Genomic DNA, 24,574 nt, shown 5'->3' on the forward strand with positions numbered 1-24,574 from the left:
TCTCTCTCTCCCAGTCTGGCAGCATTTCATCTCTCTCCTCCAACGCTGTGTGTGGTTTGTGAGTGAGTGTTTAAAGGAGGCTCAACATTCTCAACAGTTTGATTAGCCTAAGCCGGGCCGGGGATCTTTTCCAAAGTTCAAACATGATCCCCATGTTTGCTCTCGCTGTTCAAAGGGATGTTGACATGAAAGAGGGGCACGGGTATCATAGGGAGCTGTTTGGACGCCGCCTGGTTCCAGCAGACGCCACCTCCACATCTTGATAGATTGGGACAGGGTGTTTTGCGTGGTTGAGAGGACCGGTAAGCGGCTATAAATTTGCATCCAACAATTCTCTGAAGTTCTAACACTGGACCTCTCCCCAACGTGCTAGCTCTCTCCTATCTGGTGATTACAGACTGTGTCTGAATGGCATGCTACCTCTCATGTAGCCGTTTTATCTTGTCCGTCTGCCTGGCCTGAAAAGAGAGAAGGGAAAGGGGGATACCTAGTCAGTTGTACAACTGAATGCATTCAACTGAAATGTGTCTTTCGCATTTAACCCAATTGTCTCAGAGGTGAGCTTGAGGTGTCGGTGTCTCAACCCCACATTACAAACAGGGAGTTGAGGCTAGAATGACCTTGTTGGTCACAACGATCCTTGAACCCCATATGACTTGCCTTCACTCAATGGCCAGGTTCATGAATAACATCAATTCTGGTCCCTCACTAAGCTCGATTGGCCAAGGGTCTTGAACATAGCAGTGAGCCGCTGATGTGGCCGGGCCCAAATTGTTCGAGGTGCCCTCCATTTCTACCAATCAGAGGAATGCTTTATTTGTCAACAGGCAGCTCCTCCCAGAGGGTTGGAGTGAAATATGGCCCCTGTTAGCCACAGTGCTCGCCCCCCTGCCGGTTAATAACCCAGAAATAATGTGCAGAGATGATGCTCTAATGATATTACTGATGAAAAGTCTGGAAAGCTGTATACAGCCGGCAGACAGACAGGAAGGAGCCGGGCCTGCGCTCATCTGTGTAACGGGTCCCAGCCTCCAGACACATTCTGAATCAATGCAGTCAATGAGAGGCCTATATGGTTATGAAGTGTGAGGAGGCAGGCTAGCTACTCTGGCAGCTGCTAGGACATTGACTGAATCCTGACATACAGGTTATTGGCTGGGAATCGCCAGGGACCTCACGATACGTATTGTGATTCTCACGATTCTATATGTATTACGATTCGATACTTAGATTTTATTATGATAATGTTCCAAACATATTGATCACCATGTCTGCTGCAGAGAGACGAGAGAATGAGAAAATTTGCTTTGATCAGTCATGAAAAAGAAGAAAAAAAAGTGCTGGCTCACTATTTAACAAGCTATAGGATGAAAAATACCTGCATTTTAGCATCGGGTATATCCGACTGGCGCAAGCTAACGCTACCTAGTAAAAACATATGTTTTACTTGGAGTCAAAGTATTGATATATTGGGTCCAAAAAGAATATTGCCCCAATCACTAAGACTCACCCCCTTGAACCTTTCCCAGCTCCCTTTGAACAGGACATGACCTGCTCCTTGCCAACCGTTCCTCTTGGGGAAAATGTTGGCAGACATTTTCTGAGCGATGGCCCAAGCTGCCTGTATCTGCTAGGCTAGCCGTCTTTGTTCCAGAAACACCTACGGGACACTGAGTGTGGCTGAGCATTCTTAATGTTGTGAACACTTTGCCAAGCAATTGGCTTTGGTTTAATTCCAGTGTTGCTTTGGTCTTCAGCGTTTACATTTGTACATTTGTAATAGGTGATTGATTCTCTTAGTTCAAAGAGATCCACTCAAACATATTATTGGATGACACCTCTAGTGTTCACTCAGATCAAGATGTACATCCCTCCTGAGGGGGAGGTGTAAACAAATCAATTAGGTCCGGGACGTTACCAGTACCGCGATACTAGCTATAGCACACAATATTTGACATACAGTAGGTTTTCAAAGGAACAAAGCATTTGGTCTGCTTCGTGTTTTCATTTTTGCCATGAAAAAAAAAAACTGCGATACTGGTGTCGTCCCGGCCCCATAATCAAAGCGACCGTTGGCTTGAGCAGGCTGCCTGTTGACAGGTTTGAAATGGGCCGTCTTTGCTGCCTCGCTCCTCAGCATGAATATAAAACAGAATGGTTCTACATCTGGCGGCAGAATTACACAAGGCCAAGGGCTGAGCAGAAATAAAAACTCCCAAGGCATTAATAACTAAAAAACAGTCAGGTATTTTTTGGCTGGAGAGAAATCCACACTTAAAAAGGTAGGATTTTAAAAAGCCTTTGAGGCTCACAGCTTTAGACAGCCAATAGAAACAGAGCTATGCCGGTGCTCAGAATCTGTTCTGGACATGTATCGATGGATGACGACTCACAGAGAAGTGTTTTGATAAAGAGATGTGAATTTTGTGTGTGAATTTTGCATATTTTTCCCAAGGAAAAATACTATCACTTTTGTGATCACTTTTGTTAGAGAAAAGGGGTACTCTTTTTTTTGTCATTTGGAGAAAGTTTTTCACGCCTATCCTTCCTGCAAGGAAGTGTGTCTGTTCAACGCTTTTGCAGATATAATACAAATAGCTACCTTCATTTGCATTTTTCCTGTGCTTGCAGTTGTATTGGTCTTGCTTTTCTATATATGTAAGGGACAGTGATGAGGCAGTTTTATTAACACCCCTTTACATTATGCTGAGACATTGGAGTGGAAGTTCCCACTACAGCAGGATTCAGACTGTCCGACAGTGTCATGGTGCACAACATACTCCGATGGTTTCTGGGGCCAATCAGGCTCTGCCGTTACATAACGAGAACCCCCCCCCGCGGCGGTCAAGGCTCGCATGAGAGCAGCTGCAGATCTGTCTTCCTCCCTCTCCCCCGTTTGTGTAAACGCTGATAGAGACCCATAGGGTGATATGACTCATTTTATTATTTCGGGTGCTCTGATTCAGCTGTCATTTCTCATAGACAGCCTTGCTACAGGGGATAATTGTAATAGAAAAAGATATGGGACTGGGAGACGCGCGACTCCACAGCAGCTTCCCGGCTCACGTCGCTCCCACAACCCAAACAGCTTTTAATTTCAGTTTTTTCCCCTCTCTCATCCCTTACGCAGTATTTGTCTAGGCCCTATTACATTTGAGAAAGAATGAATGTTGCAGCCGGCCATGATGCTTTGATCTACCGACGCACCTTTCTGACAGCTGAGGAGTGGGCTTTTTTTCTTCCTCGTCTCCCCTCAGCTTCTTCTCAGCTCTGTATTACTATGTGCTGCCTCTGGTGAATCTCTCTTAAAGACATGCTCTGGTACTTTGGCAACTAAGAAAGTATTTTTTCAACCTCTCACCTCCCACAATTTGTCAATGTGTAGTTCATACATGTATAACCTATGAGCAGAAGTGCCTAAATTAGCCACGAAATCCCTAGTTTGAAAGCGACTGTTTTCTTGAGGCTGTGCCGGGCCATTTTCCCGACATTTCCCCCGACGTGGGCCAGCCCCTTAGCAATTAGAGTTCTAGCCAATGAGCTTCAGCCCCTCGCATTTGAGTGACAGCTAGCAAGAGGCCTGCCCAGTGTTATCCAATGAGGTTGCAGACCGAGAGCGAGACAGACCGAGAGCGAGACAGACCGAGAGCGAGACAGACCGAGAGCGAGACAGACCGTGAGAGACAGACCGAGTGAACGTGGTGCACACATCTGCACATTATGTGACGCGGAACAGGGACCACTTTTGGCTTGTGAGTGCTACTTTCAGAACTACTGGCTAACCCAGTCGTAATGTTTCCAAAATGATATTCGGAAATGGTGATTCATAGAGAAAGATGTAGGAAACAGGTCTCCTCCTTGTCTTTGAGGCAGTTGAAAACAAACCCTCTGCTCGCATCACCCTCTCTAGTTTAGACCCTCATTTGCCGTGACTCATTTTATTGTGACTCAAAACATAATTGCAGCAATCCTCCAAGCTTATTAATTTTAATGCAACTTAACTCCTATTTCGAGGTGGGTTTGGAGCACTCCTCTGTCAGGGATTTTAATTTGGTGGGCGCTCTCGCGCTGACACACGATGCCTGCACCTTGGGGCGCATGAATCATCCGCGTGTTTTGCTTTGTTTGTCGAAGTCGACAGGCACGGTTACTCACAAGCGAAGCAGAATTGAATTTCCTTTCATTTTTTTTCACCTAAAACAAATTCCTCCAGTCTTGTCAAACTATCATCACGGAGGACGAACGCACACAGTGATTCTGAAAGGACTGTACTTTAAATGCAGACAACCTGCTGGAAAAGGAACTATTACATAAATTATTTGTTCGAATTTCGAAGACCTGTGGGAAGGGCTGAGGATGACATCTCGTGGAGACGGGTAGCGTGCTGCGAACCGACAGCGGCACCCCCTCCAAAACCGGCAGCGCTAATGCATGCGGAAGGGACGCTCCGCGGCGAGGCAGCATGCCGCAGTTTGCAGACGCCTCATTCGACTTGATTGCAGCAACTGTTACGGTACTCTCCTGTTGGATCTATTAAACAGTGAGTCTGCGATAGACCACAGCGATATCTGCAGGACTTAATTCATTCAGATGTTGCAGCTTGCTCGTTACGGAAGTGTAGTGTCTAGTGACGAGTGTTGAGCAGTGCTTCAAGTCACCGATCCACTAAAGGGTGATTTGTATAGGGCCACAAAAGATCTTTCTTCCTTTTATTAAAAAATGTTTTTGCTCTCTCCATCTCATTATAAGATACTGTATGAGTGCATAGTGCCATTCCATTGCAAGGCCTCAACCCATGTTACACTCTCTCTTCCACAACCCCTCCCCTAACGACTGACTACACCCAGCTGTGCTCATTTCCGCAGGACGTGGTGTCGACAAACATCACAGAGACTTCCCTGACCATCGACGGCATGGTGTTTGTTATTGATCTCGGATTTGCCGTCCCTCCTCTCCCCAGCCTAATCTCCTCCGATCGTCTGCCTCTGTTGCCTGAAAATCCCCAGATAAACAGAGCAGCGCTGCACCTGACAGCGGCAGAGATAGAAAAGCCAGTTATTAATTCTGCTGACATTTCTCCAGCACGGAGCCAAGTCATACATGTGGCTCAATCAGAGATGATATATGCACCCGGCGGATTGTCTGTGTGTGTGCGTATGTGATATGGGAATGTGTGTTAGTGTCTCGTCCTCTGTGTGTGAAACTCAATTCCCCCTGTAACCTGCACACAAACACTGGTCTATTTCTCCACCTCGTAACCTTGATGCTCCCTATGCCACATCCCGTTTCTAAATGTTAGTGTACCTGTGTTTTGGGTTGCAAAGAAATTCCCTGGTTTTCCCCAAAATCCCAGTTGGAGGATCCCTGGAATCAGGAGGGAATAAGCAGAAAATCCAGAATTATCCAACCAGGATTTCTGTTTAACCAGGGAATTATTTTTAAGTTCCCAGATTTCTGCTACCCTCCCTACCTGTGTTTGTTTATGAAAGAGTGATTTGAATCCAGTCTATGCCGTACCTGTCTGCCTGTTTCTGCCAGGTGTATAATCCTCATATCGGAGTGGAGTCCGTCCTGGTGACAGCCATCAGCAAAGCATCGGCCCAACACAGAGAAGGCCTACAAGACCGAGATGCGGGTTCGTCGTGGCACAGCTAGAATAATCACATTGTTCCCAGATGAATTGATGTCTACAACCGATTGATTCTTCAAAGCTTAGAGGATAGGAATGCTAATATCCGGTGGTTTAGCCATACCTACATCATACATTATTTCCAGAGTTTTCATTTATCGCTTACTCACATCCGTGATTCATATAAGCGTAGTTCACTTGTACCTCGAGGCTATACAGAGAAAAAGCCTATGCACATAGAAGTATCTCCATTCCCAGTTATCCAGTATTTCCACCCAGAACTAAAAGTCGCCTTTTCTTTTTTCAGCCCTTTTCACTCGGAGAACTGGTTTCCCCACCAATCACCCACAGCCTTTTTTAATAACCTGCGCCAGTGACACGGACCCCCCCCCCGTGACAAATGAACACGTGAAAGACCCAGTCCTCCACTTTAACAGGGTAATTCTTTCACGTCATGCCGACTGGCAGAGGGATTTGAAAACAAGTTAAATAGCCCTTCAAAACAGCCCCAGACTTCCATTTTCTGTTCACTTTGACGTACGAGATAATCGGCACCCTGACTAATTCATTTTGATTTGAACCCCTCCCCTCCGGTTTCCCCTCTTCTTACTCTATGACAGGACAAAACGTATCCAGATATTTTGAGGTCCAACCTGGATTCGGTCGTGCTGCAGCTCAAGAAGCTAGGTACCGACGACTTGGTACATTTCGACTTCATGGACCCACCAGGTAAGAGGTCTTATATTGCATTTAGACAAAAGGCATCCATTTTGTTTTTGTGATACTTGGGGCCCTATCTAGTCAATCTCAGTCGAGGCTAAATGAACATTCTTGCTGTGCATTGCGTGTGTATACAGTGTGATTGTATACGTTGCCGACAGTTTGTTTCACAGTGTAAATCACAAAGCCAAACATGCATTTCTTTCACAGAAAAAAAGGTGAATGTTCTTGACTCATCCTGGAAACCCTGTTACGGAGATTGATTGAATAAGGCCCCAAGTTGTATGTTGTGGGCTTTGATAAATAACATCATGGTGAATTTGTCTCACTGATCACAGAACCATCTGTTAAGGTCTAATGAACAGACATAGACCGGTAGAAACTGTTGCTCTGATGTCCACAAAACCTTTTGTTTAACTGTAGATGTTTGATGTATGACACCCAATCTGGATCAGAAAAGTCACTTGAGAACTTAAATCTTTTTCTTTTTTTTATCACATTCTAGAGTAGTTAATAATAAATAAATAATAATTTAGCAGTCTTGAAAGTTGAGCAGAATGGTCAGATTGGACCTTATGGTTATTTGCTTTTTTGTCAGAATAGGTGGTTAAACTCCACTGTCAAAAGCAGTCTGTTTCTATCCGCTTTGTGGGTACATGGTGTAGTTTGTGGCTGGTCAGTCGGTGTGTTTGGGCTACCGCTTCTCCAAGCGCTCCCCCTGTTCATCTGTACTGGGCTGGAGCCTGGACAGAACACACAGAGGCACTTAGTCTCATCCCAATGTCACACTCGAAAGACACTAAGCCAGGCCACTAACTTCCTTCCCTTCCCAGCAGCCCTAAAGCCAATGCGCCGTGTGTGTTCTTACTCTCCCCAAGGAGAACCCCCCTTCCCTCGGCCTCTCTCTACCTAGCCTCAAGCCCACACACACTCCCCCTCTCTCTCCACCTTAATACAGTTTTCATCTCCCCTCCGAGATTAAACCCATCTCTCCCCATCCGCTGCGGCAAACGCCATTTTGAGAATGAAATTGGTTACATCAATAGCCCCGGTATCACCTTGGCTATTGCCTTCTCTTTATATTCCGCCAATGAAACGTGACTGACCTACTCTCCCTACCTCCGCCACCCACCCACCCCCCTCACCCTCTCCCAGCACGCAAGCTTTAGCCCCCTGCCGGCCCACTCAAGCCCTGTCCATTAAGTCTAATTGGAAATGAGGGGAAGGAATGATGACCTTATTCATCTATACTGAAAAATATATATAAAACACAACTTTTTTTTTTACACCGAGTTACAGTTCATAAAAGCAAATCAGTCAATTGAAATAAATGCATTAGGCCCTAATCTATTGATTTCACATGACTTGCTCCCCAGTGGGTGGGCCTAAGTCATGGGTGCCAGGCCCAGCCAATCAGTGATTTTTTACAGACATAAATCGTCCTCAGAAATAATATTTTTGTGCGTATGGAAAATGTCTGGGATTTTTTTTATTTCAGCTCATGAAACCAACACTTTACACGTTGCGTTTATATTGTGGAATATATGGAAGTTGTACACGCTGTCAGTGGAGGCGCTGGGTCTGTCTAACTAGCTGCTCAGCGCCCCGGGTACACAAGCTGATTGGAATAGAAAGATAAAAGAGCCAGAGGAGGCTGTGCCATCGCTCCAACGCACTACAAAGCTTCTCCTCCAAGAAAAGCCTTTGTATCTCGCTGGCACACAGGTCAATTTGACATGCGGTGCATAAGAACCACTCCCTGAAAGGCTACACCGGAGTTGTGGGTTCAGCCAAGTGAATCTCTGGACCTGGTTAAAGAGAGCCATGGAATTGGATCTCCAGGTAGAGGGGCATGATTGGAACATGTTTTTCTCCTTAGCCTGTTTGATTGTCCGGGTGTTCGCTTCATTAGGAGACATGGGAACACACACACACACAAAAAACAAAGCGTCTGCTCAACAAAGGGCTTGAGAGATGAAATGCTTCCTTGAGACAATTGAAAACCTCTGTTGCTCGATAATGGTGTGGAGGATGCTTCACATTAGCCTTTTGTTTTCATTTGTCATTAATTTGGGCACATTAAAAGGATTTAAGCGTGACTTGGGTTTGTGCTACTGTTATTAAGACAAAGTGGGAATATTGTCATGGAGCTGCTGTCCGTTGTGGCTGTATTTCATGAAACAGGCAGGCTGATACCTAGGAGTGGGCTAGGATTATCAAGGGTTATCAAAGAACCCAGGCATGAAGGCCATTGGCCTTTAGTCTGTGTTAGGCTAGATTGGAGTTCGGCCTGAATCTTAGGGTGGAAATTTAGTTTCTTCGTTGTAACCAGGGAGCACACGAACGGCCTGTCTATTTCTCTGTTGACCTGCCTCGCTCCACGCTCAATAAGTACCGTGGCATGAACCCATATGGAAAATCTAAGAGAAATCAGTAGCGATTTACAGGAAGGACCAGCCCTGGGTGAGATTCATTTGCTTTGTGACATTTGCAGAGTAGTACATTTCAAAGCCAATGTGAGTTTAATGTACCTTTTAGCCTTTAGTCCCATTGATTTGGCCCTTGGTTAATATATCGGATTCTCGTGTATTGAGGCGGTCAATAGTTTCTTTCTGATGAGGTGAGCCATAGATTGCATTTCCACACAATCTGTAAAATCCGATTTTCGTCCACAAGGAGTGGGTGAGCCACAAGCCATTGGTGTAGTAACACACTGGCATCAACATGGTTGAATCAACATCATTAAACTCACATTGGCTCCCGAGTGGCGCAGTGGTCTAAGACACGGCATCTCACTGCAAGAGGCGTCACTGCAGTACCTGGTTCGAATCCAGGCTGCATCACATCCGGCTGTGATTGGGATTCCCATAGGGCGGCGCACAATTGGCCAAGCGTCGTCCGGGTTTGGCCGGTAGACCATTATTGTAAATAAGAATTTGTTCTTAACTGACAAAAGCAATTCAAGTAAATTGAACCAACATGGAATAGACGTTGAATTGACGCCTGTGCCCATTGGGAAGTGATGCGGCTAGCTCTCACTTTAGTATAAAAAGTAGGGTTGATGCCCCAAATCGATATTTGTTCATCATAAGAATATACCCCCTTGCTTTTTTCTTCCTTATTTGAGAGAGATGAAAGCGAACAACACGGCCCTCAGCTGAAGCTAATTTTCAGTTAACATGCAACTGGTCATTAGGCTTCAATTCTCCCGAGCCAAAGGTCAATAATTGCATCTTGGGGAAAAATCTTTTAACCAAACATTGGGAGCCTTGTGTTGATGCATTAAGTTAAGGGTTCCCCTGTAATTGCATTAGTTGTTTTGAATCGGGGGAGCGGAGGATTAAAAATGAGCCTCCCCGCCACGGTTACAAAATTGGCGTCCAGGGTAACGGCCATCATACACACACACACACACAGAGGTGCTTTCCTTCTGTTCTTCTTTACCTCCTCTGCCATCCCTTATTCTTCCTTGTTTTCTCTCCAATTTCAAAATGTATTCAACTGCTCCAACGAGATCCTGTCCATCACAGCCATGCTGTCAGGTAATAGTCAGGGAGAAAAGTGCGCTATGCCAATCACAAGCCTCCGTCACTATTGTAGGCGATACCTTGCCCTCCATCCCCCACAAAATATAGATTCAGTGAACTGCACCTGTTGCTACTTGTCCCCTTAGTTGTCTAGATGATGCTCCCTTTCAACCTTGACCCCTTTCTTGTTTAGTCTATTTGACCAGACAGTTTTTGGAGGTAATTAGATATGTTCAAGTAATGAACTTCTCCTGAAACCCAACATTTTGATGTGCTTAGGTTTGCAGACAACATTTGTTGACACTAAATCTGGTCCATTTCACACCAGCTGTTTCATTAGAAAAACATATTTGTCCGGAAAGATCGTAAAACCATGCCTCTGTCAGTGTAGCAATGCCATCTCTCTAGCACTGAGACTACAATGAGCTCCAACAAGAGCTGTGTAAAGGAGGTGTAATCTCAGTAACGATGTTGATGATTGTGATTTGACTGCGGCTGATAGCAAATGTAATCTCATGGTGCTTTAGATCTGCCTACTACAGACAGACTAGTCTTTGCTCCCTGCATGTAGATGGGAGAGGGCATGAAGGTTCGCCCACGACCCCACTGGGCACAGTGATGTACAGTGCCTTGTGAAAGTATTCACCCCCCTTGGCATTTTTCCTATTTTGTTGCCTTACAACCTGGAATTAAAATAGTTTGGGGGTTTGTATCATTTGATTTACATAACATGCCTAACACTTTGAAGATGCAAAATATTTGTGAAATAAACAAGAAGACAAAAAAAGACTTTGTAGAGCCACCTTTTGCAGCAATTACAGCTGCAAGTCTCTTGTGATATGTCTCTATAAGCTTGGCACATCAAGCCACTGGGATTTTTGCCCATTCAATGCAAAACTGCTCCAGCTCCTTCAAGTTGGATGTGTTCCTGCTGGTGTACAGCGATCTTTAAGTCATACCACAGATTCTCAATTGGATTGAGGTCTGGGCTTTGACTAGGCCATTCCAAGACATTTAAATGTTTTCCCTTAAACCACTCAAGTGTTGCTTTAGCAGCATGCTTAGGGTCATTGTCCTGCTGGAAGGTGAACCTCCGTCCCAATCTCAAATCTCTGGAAGACGGAAACAGGTTTCCCTCAAGGATTTCCCTGTATTTAGCACCATCCATCACTTCTGGATGAAGAAAAGTGATGAAAAAAGTGAAAAACATCCCCACAGCATGATGCTGCCACCACCATGGTTCGCTGTACGGATGGTGTGCTCGGGGTGAGGTGTTGGGTTTGTGCCAGACATAGCGTTTTCCTTGATGGCCAAAAAGCTACATTTTAGTCTCATCTGACCAGAGTACCTTCTTCCATATGTTTGGGGAGTCTCCCACATAACTTTTGGCGAACACCAAACGTGTTTGCTTATTTGTTTCTTTAAGCAATGGCTTTTTTCTATCCACTCTTCCGTAAAGCCCAGCTCTGTGGAGTGTACCAGCTTAAAGTGGTCCTTTGGAGCTTTGCAGCTCCTTCAGGGTTATCTTTGGTCTCTTTGTTGCATCTCTGATTAAATGCCCCCCTTGCCTGGTTCGTGAGTTTTGGTGGGCGGCCCTCTCTTGGCAAGTTTGTTGTGGTGCCATATTCTTTCCATTTTTTAATAACGAATTTAATGGTGCTCCGTGGGATGTTAAAAGTTTTGGATATGTTTTATAACCCAACCCTGATCTGTACTTCTCCACAACTTTGTCCCTGACCTGTTTGGAGAGCTCCTTGGTCTTCATGGTGCCGCTTGCTTAGTGGTGTTGCAGAATCTGGGGCCTTTCAGTATATATACACTGAGATCATGTGACACTTAGATTGCCCACAGGTGGACTTTAATTAATTATGTGACTTCTGAAGGTAATTGGTTGCACCAGATCTTATTTAGGGGCTTCATAACAAAGGGGGTGAATACATATGCACGCACCACTTTCAATTTTTTTCCATTTGATTTCACCAATTTGGACTATTTTGTGTATGTCCATTACATTAAATCCAAATAAAAATCTATTTAAATTACAGGTTGTAATGCAACAAAATAGGAAAAACTCCAAGGGGGGTGAATACTTTTGCAAGGCACTATTGAAAAGAAGAGGGATAGCAAAAGGAGCTGGAGGTGTCAGTTAGTTCATATTTGTCAGGCAGGAAACATGTTTGTCTCCAGTAAATTAATGAGTTTATAGGCTAGTCTCAGCAGGACCAATGTGCTCTGGCAGTAATTGCACTTTAGGCTTGCCAAAGCAGAATGCTCCTCATTGAGATTAATCCGATACTTTTGAATGGGGGGAAAGGGAATTTAACTAGCTAGCTATTTGGACACACCACACATTTTATAACGGGTGTGTCAGGGAACCCAGTTTTCTGCTGAGTTCACTACCGAGTCAGCAGTGGAACCTAGGCCTAGCCTCGCACAGGCAACCAAGTGCAGGGGTTCGTTAAACACTCCGCTTTCACCGGTTAAGTCCATGACGGAGCATGCTTTGACGTGAGGCGGCTCCGAGCAAGTTGTGGGAGGGCGGGAGGTGTTTGATGCAGTCTTGATGTACGAGTGCTTTTCCGCTTGGGTGCAAGACCAGGGTTTTCCCTCTCTTAATTTAACTGCTCAGGCCCAGATTGAGTGGTTAGGAGGACACTTTGCCTTTGGTCTCTTTCTGCACCACCGCTGAAAGAGTTTGAGTCAGATGCAGGCTAGTTTCATTGATGCCCTTTTGCCAACAAGTTTGAGTAAATATACTTTTTTTGGGGGGGGTTGCAGCCCCTTTCCATGCCCCTCCTCTCATCCCTTGGTTGAGTTTCGGTTATGCAGTACACAGCTCATCAAATAGCCAAACTCAGTCCTGCGCAAAGCAGGAGAAAGCCATCCCTCCTTCACACTCTCCCACCTCCCTTCACCTCCTGTTCCAATATGCACCTGTATGCCCTGTGAAGTGCTCTCTGACCTTGTTCCTCTCTGTGGGAATTGATCAAATCATACATATGCGTGGCTGTGTTGGAGTCCATACCAACCTCGTTTAGTCCCACAGTGTTTCGTGTGACCCACGGAGGCTAGGAAGGCGGCCGAGGAGTCCAAGATAAGGTTCACCCACATTGATGGAAATCACCTGACCCTCCTCAACGTCTATCACACCTTCAAACAGAGTATGTGTCCTTCACTAAAATGTCCATCAAGCATGCTTTGTAACCCAGGACTAGACTAAATCTGTCTCCGGTAAACCAACCTTAATGTCACCTAACATAAATCTCTCGCCTCTCACAGACCACGAGTTGACGTAGTGGTGCTACGACAACTTTGTGAACTACCGGTCGCTGACAACGTGCACCAGCAGCTGTACCGGATCATGGACCTCTTCAACCTGCCCCGCTGCAGCACAGAGTTCACCAGCAGACACTACTATATCAACATTCACAGAGCACTGGTCCCCGGATTCTTCATGCAGGTCAGTGCTCACCGGCCAAACAGAGAAAGGGCCCAGAGGGTTCTGTCTCAGTATGTGTCATCATGCTCGACGGTGCCATTATGGTCCCCAACAACACAGCACTTGGTTTTGACCTTCAGGCAGAAGTCCCTTGTTCCCAAAACATCACAGACCAGAGTGGAGTATGTAGATTAGTCAGCTACACCATAGCTGTGTTCAAATACTCATACTAACCGTACTATTTGTGACATTCATTGAGTATGCTTATTGGTCATAGTATGGATCGAGTTTGTATGCCAAAAGTTCCCGGATGTCGTACTAAATTCACCAAAATATGAAGTATACACGCAGTGGACATTATTTCTGTACTTTTAGGGCCCATAATGCAATTCTTCAGGAAATGGGCACAGCTTCACAATATTTCCAGAATTGAAGAAAATATGCAGCCGAAGTCCGACAAGAGCGGATACAAATGAATTGCTTTAACTAATTATGACAAATGTTAAGAAAATGTTGAGCAATGTAATAAAGTAATTACTTTTCAAATAAGTTACGCTACATGTGATGTTGGCTGACAATGTGTTGGCTACGCTATCCTTATGAACCGCATAGCATATCATTACAGCAGTATGTACTGGTATGTTATCTAGCTACCTCGTTAGTTGGCTACTAATACATTGAACTTGCCAGTATATTAACTATATGCTATCTAACTACCCAACGTTTATTGACTTGATTATTCATGTCATTAGCTCAGTGGTATAGTCGTTGTGCGTTCAATGGACATAAATTTGCTCTGGCTATCTACTCCGATTTCAGAGCACTCTCGTCTGAGTGTGCTAGAGCGCAGAATAACTGATGAACAAACGCTCAACACCCGTTTAATATGGCTGGTGTCAGTAAACGTCAGCAAAAAAATTGTAATTAAATTGTTGCCAGCAGCACAGTTACAGTGACCAACCCTCTGGATAACGTGAAAACAGCCTAACCAGATCTGCTATGGTGAGTAAAATGGTCAGAGTGAGGTATTTTCTCATTTGTCTGAAAGTAGCTAGCCAGTTAGCTTGTGTGCTTGACTTCAGTGCAGTTGTGATGGTCAGAACGCTCGGCTCAACCCTACTCCTCGGCCAGTGTGCGCACTGAACGCTATGAGAGGGGAAATGCTCAGAATCAGCAAAGCAAAGTTGCTCTATTGGGTTGAGGTCTGGGGACTGACCAGGCCACCCAAGTAAACTGAACTCACTGTCACGTTCCAGGCGATGTTTTTACACTCCTCAATTGTCCCAGGAGGGCGGACGTTTCTGGATCCGGCGTGCCTGGCAACGACGATCATACCACGCTCAGTCACTTAGGTCACTCTTTTTATCCATTTTAATGTTCAATCGAACTGTAACTGAATGCCTCGATGCCTGTCTGCCAGCTTTATATAGCAAGCCATGGCCACATGACTCACTGACTGTAGAAGTGATCCATTTTCGTGAACGGTGTAGTGAATCTAATAAACTAGCCGGTGTGTCTAGTTAAGCTTATGAATAATGACACACACCACGTAGACATAGAAAGTGTTCATTAAATGTACTTTTTGGTGAAAAACAAAAATGCCCATATACAGGCTATGGCACTTTCCAAAACAAGATACCGGATACTTTGGAATTTTGGCAATAAAGCCCTTTATCTACTTCCCCAGAGTCAGATAAACTCATGGATACCATTTTTATGTATCTGCATCCAGTATTAAGGTAGTTAAATAGGTTACATTCAGTCACAGAAAGCTAACTTTGCTAGCTAGCTTATCACTTCACCCTAAAACTGTATTTGTTTAATGCAAACCATAACGCAAAGTATGCTGATTGGCTGCAAAAACGTTAACTGGGTTACATGACTGGTATTTCACTTTCTTGACAAACTGTTGCATATGAGAGGAGTGTCTTGAGAGTGATGTCTGCAACCAGTCTTAAAGCAATATACACACAATATCCCATAATGACAAATCGAAAACAGGTTTAGAAATTTCTGCAAATCTGTAAAAAATGTAAAACTGAAACACCTTATTTACACAAGTATTCAGAACCTTTGCTATGAGACTCGAAATTGAGCTCAGGTGCATCCTGTTTCCATTGATCATCCTTGATGTATCTACAACTTGATTGGAGTCCACCTATGGTAAATGATTGGACATGATTTGTTAAGTCACACAGTTGACAGTGCATGTCAGAGCAAAAACCAAGGCATGAGGTCGAAGGAATTGTTCGTTGAGCTCCGAGACAGGATTGTGTCGAGGCACAGATCTGGGGAAGGATACCAACACATTTCTGCAGCATTGAGTGTCCAAGAAAACAGTGGCCTCCATCATTCTTAAATGGAAGATGTTTGGAACCACCAAGATTCTTCCTAGAGCTGGCCACCCGGCAAAACTGAGCAATCGGGGGAGAAGAGCCTTAGTCAGGGAGGTGACCAAGTACCTGATGGTCACTCTGACAGAGCTATAGGAGTTCATCTGTGGAGATGGGAGAACCTTCCAGAAAGACAACCATCCCTGCAGCATCCCACCAATCATGTCTTTATGGTAGTGGCCAGACGGAAGCCACTCCTAAGTAAAAGGCACATGACAACCCGCTTGGAGTTTGCCAAAAGGCACCTAAAGACTCTCAAACCATGAGAAACTAAGTGTAGATTATCTGGTCTGATGAACTCAAGATTGAACTCTTTGGCCTGAATGCCAAGCATCACGTCTGGAGGAAACCTGGCATCATCCCTACAGTGAAGTATGGTGGTGGCAGCATCATGCTGTGGGGATGTTTTTCAGCAGTAGGGACTGGGAGACTAGTCAATATCGAGGGAAAGATGAACGGAGCAAAGTATAGAGAGCTCCAGAGCGCTCAGGACCTCAGACCGGAGCGAAGGTTCACCTTCCAACAGGACAATGACCCTAAGCACACAGCCAAGACTATGCAGGAATGGCTTCGGGAAAAATGTCTGAATGTCCATGAGTGGCCCAGCCAGAGCCCGGACTTGAACACGATCAAACATCTCTGGAGAGACCTGAAAATAGCTGTGCCGCAACGCTCCCCATCCAACCTGACAGAGCTTGAGAGGATCTGCAGAGAAGAATTGGAGACTCCTCAAACACAGGTGTACCAAGCTTGTAGCATCATACCCAAGAAGACTCGAGGCTGTAATCGCTGCCAAAGGTGCTTCAACAAAGTACTGGGTCTAAATACTTATGTAAATGTGACATGAGTTTTATTTTGAATAAATGAGCAAAAAATTCTAAAAACCTGTTTTTGCTTTGTCATTATGGGGTATTGTGTGTAGATTGAGGGGAAAAAGCAATTTTGTAACGTAACAAAATGTGGAAAAAGTCAAGGGGGTCTGAATACTTTACTTAGACACTGTACATCTTGATTTACCAAGTTTATCAATAGAGATTTACCATTGAAATCTAAATATTACCATTATGTTGTTAGATTAGGTAAGACAAAGTTACATTTGGTTTATTAATTTTTTTTATTAGTCTCTGGACCACCTGTTGTCATCAAAATGTTCTAATGTAATGATATTGAATATCGGCATAAAATATCAGACAGACAGACAGACATCGGCCTCCTTGACCCCTCTCCAATTTCTTTATAAAAAAAAAAAATCAGTATCGGCCTGCAAAAAAAAATGCATATCAGTCGTTGTAACACAACAAGTCAAGATACTTATTGTAATGGATAGCCTCCCCTAGGTGTACACACACACAGGCGCTACCAGTTAAACACATAATAAGAAATCAAGTCAATTTGCTGCCCACTCAGGGAAAATAAATGACATTTTGTTGAAAGTCCATTTCCGGAGGGAACCTGAAAACATGCGACCTGACAAGTTGAATTACGACATTAATATTTAAATATTTGTCAACATTAACCTTTATCACAAAGACAAATTTGTAGCTCATGTTGCAGTTTAGGGGCGTTTGAACGCACGTCTTTGTGCGGAGAGGTCTTTATTGAGACTGATTGCCCTGGTTAATCGCAACAGCCGTCGTCTGCATATTAAAGTACCACGAAAGGAAACAAGAAAACTCACCGCCCTCTTAACTTGGCGAAGTTTAAATCGCCTATGCCCAGAGCTGCCGCTCCCCCCCCCCCTTTTCTGTGGAATTGATTGTGTTCATTGTACATTAAGGTAGGCACTACATTCCATGAGGTCAGTGTTGTTCAACCGTACTAGTCCCATTTGGCATCAAGTATCCTACTTGGTAATAACTGTTCGATTGTTGCATCACTTCAGGCTAGAAAACAAACCTACAGAAGAGGAGCGCTCGCTCAGGAAACGTGTTAAATGCATATGGACTTTATGATATACTGTATGGGTTGGATTTTGATAATACAGGTCTGTGGAAGTGATCTTGACATGTACTGTAGTTAGTCTTGTGTGGCCTGTCTGGCTAATATCTAGCCTACTTTTTCCTGTCTGTGTGTCTACCAGGTAGCCCATTTGGAGCACACAGGCCACTACCTGACGGTGAAGGACAACCAGGTGGTCCAGCTGCACCAGTCCTGTGTGCGACCACAAGCCGGAGTGGGTGATATACAATGAGTTTGTGCTGACCACCAAGAACTACATCCGCACCTGCACCGACATCAAACCAGAGTGGTATTTAGAAAACATGTGTATTGTTTGCATTGTTAGGTATACTGCACTGTTGGAGCTAGAAACAATCATTTCGCTGAACCTTTCTATAAAATACATGTACGCTACCAATAAAATTAGATTTGGTAAGTTGTCAGCAGCTTACTGACTGCCTAGCCCTATATCCATCTTGTCTAGTGAGTTGACTGCAGGCCTATAGTCAGTCCTCTCCTAGATTCTGCTAGGTGTGTGTCTATGTGCTTGGCTGCAGTCAACCCGCCTGCTCCGATATTCCTCTAGACCTGTGTGTGTACACGTGTGTGAACAAGCAGTCAGCCTGCTCCGTGTGTGTGTGTGTGTGTGTGTTTGTGAGACAGTGTGCACATTGTTGGATTACGTGGGTGTTTGTTCATCTGTCTGTGTGTGCTTGCGCATTTATGTGTCGGATGAAGTGTCTGCGGCAATCTCTGTGTGCGAACGCGGGAGAGAAAGCCTTCTCTCTCTCTCACACACACACACACACACGTCATGACTAATATGTTTACTTGTCTCCTTTCCCAGGCTGGTGAAAATCTCCCCGCAGTACTAAGAGATGGATAACTTTCCCAACTGTGAAGCCAAGAGACAGTTGGAGCGCATCGTCGCTAAACTCTCAACCAAGGAATACTCTGTACTAACACTAGTGTGCATGAGAACAATACCATCACCACCAGCACTAAGGAACTCTGAACTCTTCATCTGAGCCTTGCATTTTCTTATTTGTTGATTATTTTGTATTTTTTTTACCACCTGTGGTCATTGTGATTAACAGGTGGTTGGCATTGCTGTTGATCCGGGTTGGGAGTGAGCTCAGAAGGTTGAAATATTAAATGTATTTTAATAGCAGCAAAGCAGGAAGTAAAAGCAGGAAGTGTACCCATCAATATCAGCTGTGATCGTATGATTCAACTCAAATGACATTACAAAAAATACATTCCAGGTGTGTTCGTAAATTTAAACTGGAGTGCCAGAGAGTGCGCTCTGGGAGTTCTTAAATTCAGAGCTCTTAAATTCAGAGCTTTGTCAGATTGCCCGTTCGTAAATTCAGAGCATTTCGCTCTCAGAGCGCACACTGGACTCTCTGGCCGAGGAGTAAGGTTGATCCGAGCGTTCTGACCTCACAGAGGTAGTCAAGCACCCAAGCTAACTGGCTAATGTTGGCTAGCTACTTCCAGACACAAATTAGAGAACAGCTGACTCTGACCATTTTACTCGCCCTAGCAGAGATGGTTAGGCTGTTTTATGTTATCCAGATCCTTGGTGACTAACTGTGCTGCTGGCAACAATTTATTTACACTGTTGTCGATGTTTACTGACACTGGCCATATTCAACCGGTGTTGAGCGTTCAAATTGTCAGGGTTAGAGCGTCCAAGCCATTCTATGTCAATGTATGCTACTGCTGCATTGTGGGAGGTGTTGCCTAGGCAACCAAAGACTTGTTTGCTACAACATATTGCTTGTTTCCGCAAGGGAGAGGCTATACGGACACGCCTGGTGACCAAAATTTATGACGTAAGTCGCACAACGAGAGTTTAGGGGACGAACGGATTCAGTTATAGATCACCAGTTGGCTCCCTTTTCTGATCATCACTTGATTTCCCTGAATTTACAAGCTACTAAAAAATTTACTTGGATATTGGAAATTAAACAACACACTTCTTAAAGATCCTATTCTTATTGAAACATCAAATCGTTAGCCAAAGATATTGTTGCAAGAAAATACTTGGACATTTTTTCAAATCTAAAGTCAGAGTTGTAGCCATTAAATGTGCCAAAGAGCTGATGCACTTAAAGAAACTTAGAGAAAACGAGTTGATGAGCATACTTGACAGTTTTCTAAAGAAAGATAATCTATCTGAAGAAGAAGAGTCTGTATTTAAATCTTTACATCTAGAATTAGAACAGCTTTACACAGATCTGGCAAAGGGTGCCTTTGTCAGATCAAGAACAAAATGGATTGAAGAGGGAAGAAACACTAGTTACTTTTTTGCACATGAAAAGAGAAACTACAAAAGAAAGTCTAACTGCACTCAAAATGAAGGATGCGTAATGCAAAGATCCCATTACAAACAATATTTTTCAATTCCTTTTCTGAAAACCTTTACAACTCACAATTTCAGGAAGATGGTTGTGAAAGCTACATTTGCCACATTCAGAATTATGTCCCTGTAATTGATGATTTCCACTCAGTTTGCGATTCACCTGTGTCAATTGAAGAAATTAGAGGCTCTGAATTCAATGAAAAAAATGGGAAATCTCCTGGCCTAGATGGCCTGTCAGTTGAATTCTTTAGGCAGTTTTTGGAGTTACTAGAAGACCCTATTTTTAAGATGTTTCAAGATTGCTTTAAAAAATAAATAAATGGGGAAATGGTCTCCACTATGAACAGGGCCTTATTATTGCAGTGATTCCAAAGCCCAATAAAGACCCTTCTCTGACAATTGGAGACCAATTACTTGATTAAATACTGACTACAAATCGACTGCTCTTGTTTATGCCAAAAGATTAAAGAATGGAATAGATACCATTACAAATGAGACTCAAACAGGATTTATGAAGGGCCATCACATAACCACAAACATTTGTTTAGTCTTGGACCTTCTAGATTATTCAGATGCAATTGATTCAGATGTGGTCGTCTTATTTTTGGACTTCTGTAAAGCCTGATACAATTGAACATGAATTTCTCTTTAGGTCACCTACAATTCACCGAAACCAAAAAGTTGATCAAAGTCATTCGCATGTTTTACAAAGATACAAATAGTTCTGTGTTACTAAACCTTAATACATCCAAAAGATTCACTATCAACAGAAGTGTACGACAGGGATGCCTAATTTCGCCATTTTTATTCATTTTGGTTGTGGAACTTCTATCTCTAGATATTCTGAATAATGCAAATCTGCATGGTATAACCATTTTAACAAAGAAATCAATTTCCTAACCGCCGGATGATGCTGCTCTTTTTTAATAGACAAAGACCAGGTCGCCCATGCCCTTAATGATATCACTGCATTCTCTATTGCATCAGGATTAAAACTGAATGCTTCTATATGTGAAATCTTATGTTTATAAACTCAGGGAAAAAAAGAAACGTCCCTTTTTCAGGACCCTGTCTTTCAAAGATAATTTGAAAATCCAAATAACTACACAGATCTTCATTGTAAAGGGTTTAAACACTGGTTTCCCATGCTTGTTCAAAGAACCATAAACTATTAATGAACATGCACCTGTGGAACTGTCCTTAAGACACTAACAGCTTACAGAAGGTAGGCAATAAAGGTCACAGTTATGAAAACTTAGAACACTAAAGAGGCCTTTCTACTGACTCTGAAAAACACCAAAAGAAAGATGCCCAGGGTCCCTGCTCATCTGCACGAATGTGCCTTAGGCATGCTGCAAGAAGGTATGAGGACTGCAGATGTGGCCAGGGCAATACATTTCAATGTCCGTACTGTGAGACGCCTAAGACAGTGCTACAGGGAGACAGGACAGACAGCTGATCATCCTCGCAGTGGCAGACCACGTGTAACAACACCTGCACAGGATAGGTACATCAGAATATTACACCTGCGGGGCAGGTACAGGATGGCAACAACAACTGCCCGAGTTACACCAGGAACGCACAATCCCTCCATCAGTGCTCAGACTGTCCGCAATCGGCTGAGAGAGGCTGGACTGAGAGCTTGTAGGCCTGTTGTAAGGCAGGTCCTCACCAGACATCACCGGCAACAACGTCTTCACTGACGCGGTTTCGTCTAACCAGGGGTGATGGTTGGATTCGCGTTTATCGTCGAAGGAATGAGAGTTGGAGTGGGATCGATTTGGAGGTGGAGGGTCTGTCATGGTCTGGGGCGGTGTGTCACAGCATCATCGGACTGAGCTTGTTTGCAGGCAATCTTAACGCTGTGTGTTACAGGGAAGACATCCTCCTGCAGGCTCATCCTGACATGACCCTCCAGCGTGACAATCCCACCAGCCATACTGATCGTTCTGTGCAAGATTTCCTGCAAGACAGGAATGTCCAAATTCTGCCATGGCCAGCGAAGAGCCCGGATCTCAATCCAATTGAGCACGTCTGGGACCTGTTGGATCGGAGGCGGAGGGTTAGGGCCAGGGCAATTCCCGCCAGAAATGTCCGGGAATTTGCCGGTGCATTGGTGGGAGAGTGGAGTAACGTCTCACAGCAAGAACTGGCAAATCTAGTGCAGTCCATGAGGAGGAGATGCACTGCAGTACTTAATGCAGCTGGTGGCCACACCAGATACCGACTTTTGATTTTGACCCCCCCTTTGTTCAGGGACACATTATTCAATTTCTGTTAGTCACATTCTCTGGAACTTGTTCAGTTTATATCTCAGTTGTTGAATCTTATGTTCATACAGATATTTACACATGTTAAGTTTGCTGAAAATAAACGCAGTTGACAGTGAGAGGTCGTTTCTTTTTTTGCTGAGTTTGGGTCTGATGAAATAGAAAATATTCCTATAAAGGACTGTGTTAAATATTTAGGAATACTTCTGTCAAAAAACCACTTAGACAACATATGAATTTCTCTCCTAAAATTAAGAAAACCAAAAATATATTTAATAATAATTGGCTACAACGGGATCTTTCTATACTTGGGAGAGTACTTCTGTCCAAGGCAGAGGGACTGTCTCACTTTGTGTACCCCTTATTATCTTTATTTGTAAATCCTTCTACTTGTAAAGAGATCAACAAGACTCTTGACTTCATCTGGAAAAATAAGTCAGTTCTCTCTAATAAAAGAGCTGAAGGCGGTCTGGAAGTGTTGGATAACACAGAAATAACACTTTCAAGATCAACTGGTTGAAAAGATGTTTGATCTATATGATATTTCATTCCAAATTAATGTGTTTAGTAAATTGGGAGGTCATAGATTTTTACTGTAATGTAATTATATTCCTGAAAGATTACCTGCTAAATTGTCTAGGTTTCACCAACAAGCTTTTATGGCCTGGAAAATGAAAGCTCTTTTGTGGAATAATTCAGACATAACTCTAAGGAATAAATCATTGTTCTACCCCAACTATCTTGAGAGGAATTTTGACTTTGTTCTTGAGGTTTTTGACAACAGGGGTGATATTCGTACATATGAACAATTTATAACATTGAATGAGTTTCCAATACCTTTCAGAGTTTATTTCTGTGATCAAAGCCATTCCCAGTGGTCTAACTACACTAATGAAAACTCATCTTAGCTTTGGTGATGATCACAGAGCTTATCCAGAACTCAGTTTGGAAGGCGTGGGCTTACTTGAGAAATCTTGTTGTAATATATAAAACAAATTCTCCATTCACCGAACCAACTTACGCCTAGAGGAAACATTTTCGGGAACATGCTTATTCCTGACATTGTCTGGAAAAAAGCTTGGTTAAGGCCTTACAAATATTGTATATCAAACAAATTTAAGGAAGTGCACTTTAAAATTCTACACAGAATTACAGTGATATATCTTATGTTGTCCAAATGTATGGCTATTGATGATATGCGTTTTCACTTGTTCTTTGAATGTAAATTTGTGTTAGAATTTTGGGAAAACCTTGCAGAATACTTATTTACCATGATGAACACTACCCATGTTTTTTTCGACATGAAGGATGTTACTATTGCAATAACAAGACCATTGAAATTGTGATTTTTTTTATTCTTGTTGCCAAATACTTTCTCTTCTTCGGGATCAGTGTCCCTTCCACGGGAATTTCCCAGGACATAGACATACAGTTTTAGTCGTAAGTTTACATACACTTAGGTTGGAGTAATTAAAACTCGTTTTTCAACCACTCCACAAATGTCTTGTTTGTGGAGTTTACATACACTAAGTTGACTGTGCCTTTAAACAGCTTGGACAATTCCAGAAAATGATGTCATGGCTTTAGAAGCTTCTGATAGGCTAATTAACATAATTTGAGTGAATTGGAGGTGTACCTGTGGATGTATTTCAAGGCCTACCTTCAAACTCAGTGCCTCTTTGCTTGACATCATGGGAAAATCAAAAGAAATAGCCAAGACCTCAGAAGAAAAAATTGTAGACCTCCACAAGTCTGGTTCATCCTTGGGAGCAATTTCCAAACACCTGAAGGTACCACGTTAATTTGTAAAAACAATAGTACGCAAGTATAAACACCATGGGACCACGCAGCCGTCATACAGCTCAGGAAGGAGACGCGTTCTGTCCCCTAGAGATGAACGTACTTTTGTGTGAAAAGTGCAAATCAATCCCAGAAAAGCCAGACTATGGTTTGCAACTGCATATGGGGACAAAGATCATACTTTTTGGAGAAATGTCCTCTGGTCTGATGAAACAAAAATAGAACTGTTTGGCCATAATGACCATTGTTATGTTTGGAGGAAAAAGGGGGACGCTTGCAAGCCGAAGAACACCATCCCAACCGTGAATCACGGGGGTGGCATCATCATGTTGTGGGGTGCATTGCTGCAGGAGGGACTGGTGCACTTCACAAAATAGATGGCATCATGAGGATGGAAAATTATGTTGATATATTGAAGCAACATCTCAAGACATCAGGAAGTTAAAGCTTGGTTGAAAATGGGTCTTCCAAATGGACAATGACCCTAAGC

General features: G+C 43.5%; 1 protein-coding gene across 1 annotated transcript in view; it reads left to right on the plus strand.

Annotated features, from left to right (window-relative positions):
* Positions 1-23,020, plus strand: part of LOC139534237 (ATP-dependent RNA helicase DHX15-like) — a 34,876-nt gene extending 11,856 nt beyond the window's left edge. Inside the window, exons 4-7 of the mRNA XM_071333185.1 lie at positions 6,250-6,358; positions 13,156-13,336; positions 17,789-17,956; positions 18,494-23,020. Of these exons, the coding sequence (XP_071189286.1) occupies positions 6,250-6,358; positions 13,156-13,336; positions 17,789-17,899 (401 nt within the window). The 3' untranslated portion in view covers positions 17,900-17,956; positions 18,494-23,020. The remainder of the gene's footprint in view (positions 1-6,249; positions 6,359-13,155; positions 13,337-17,788; positions 17,957-18,493) is intronic.
* Positions 23,021-24,574: the final 1,554 nt, after the last annotated feature.

The sequence above is a fragment of the Salvelinus alpinus genome, chromosome 11, assembly GCF_045679555.1.
Source record: "Salvelinus alpinus chromosome 11, SLU_Salpinus.1, whole genome shotgun sequence".
In the NCBI taxonomy this organism is placed as follows: domain Eukaryota; kingdom Metazoa; phylum Chordata; class Actinopteri; order Salmoniformes; family Salmonidae; genus Salvelinus; species Salvelinus alpinus.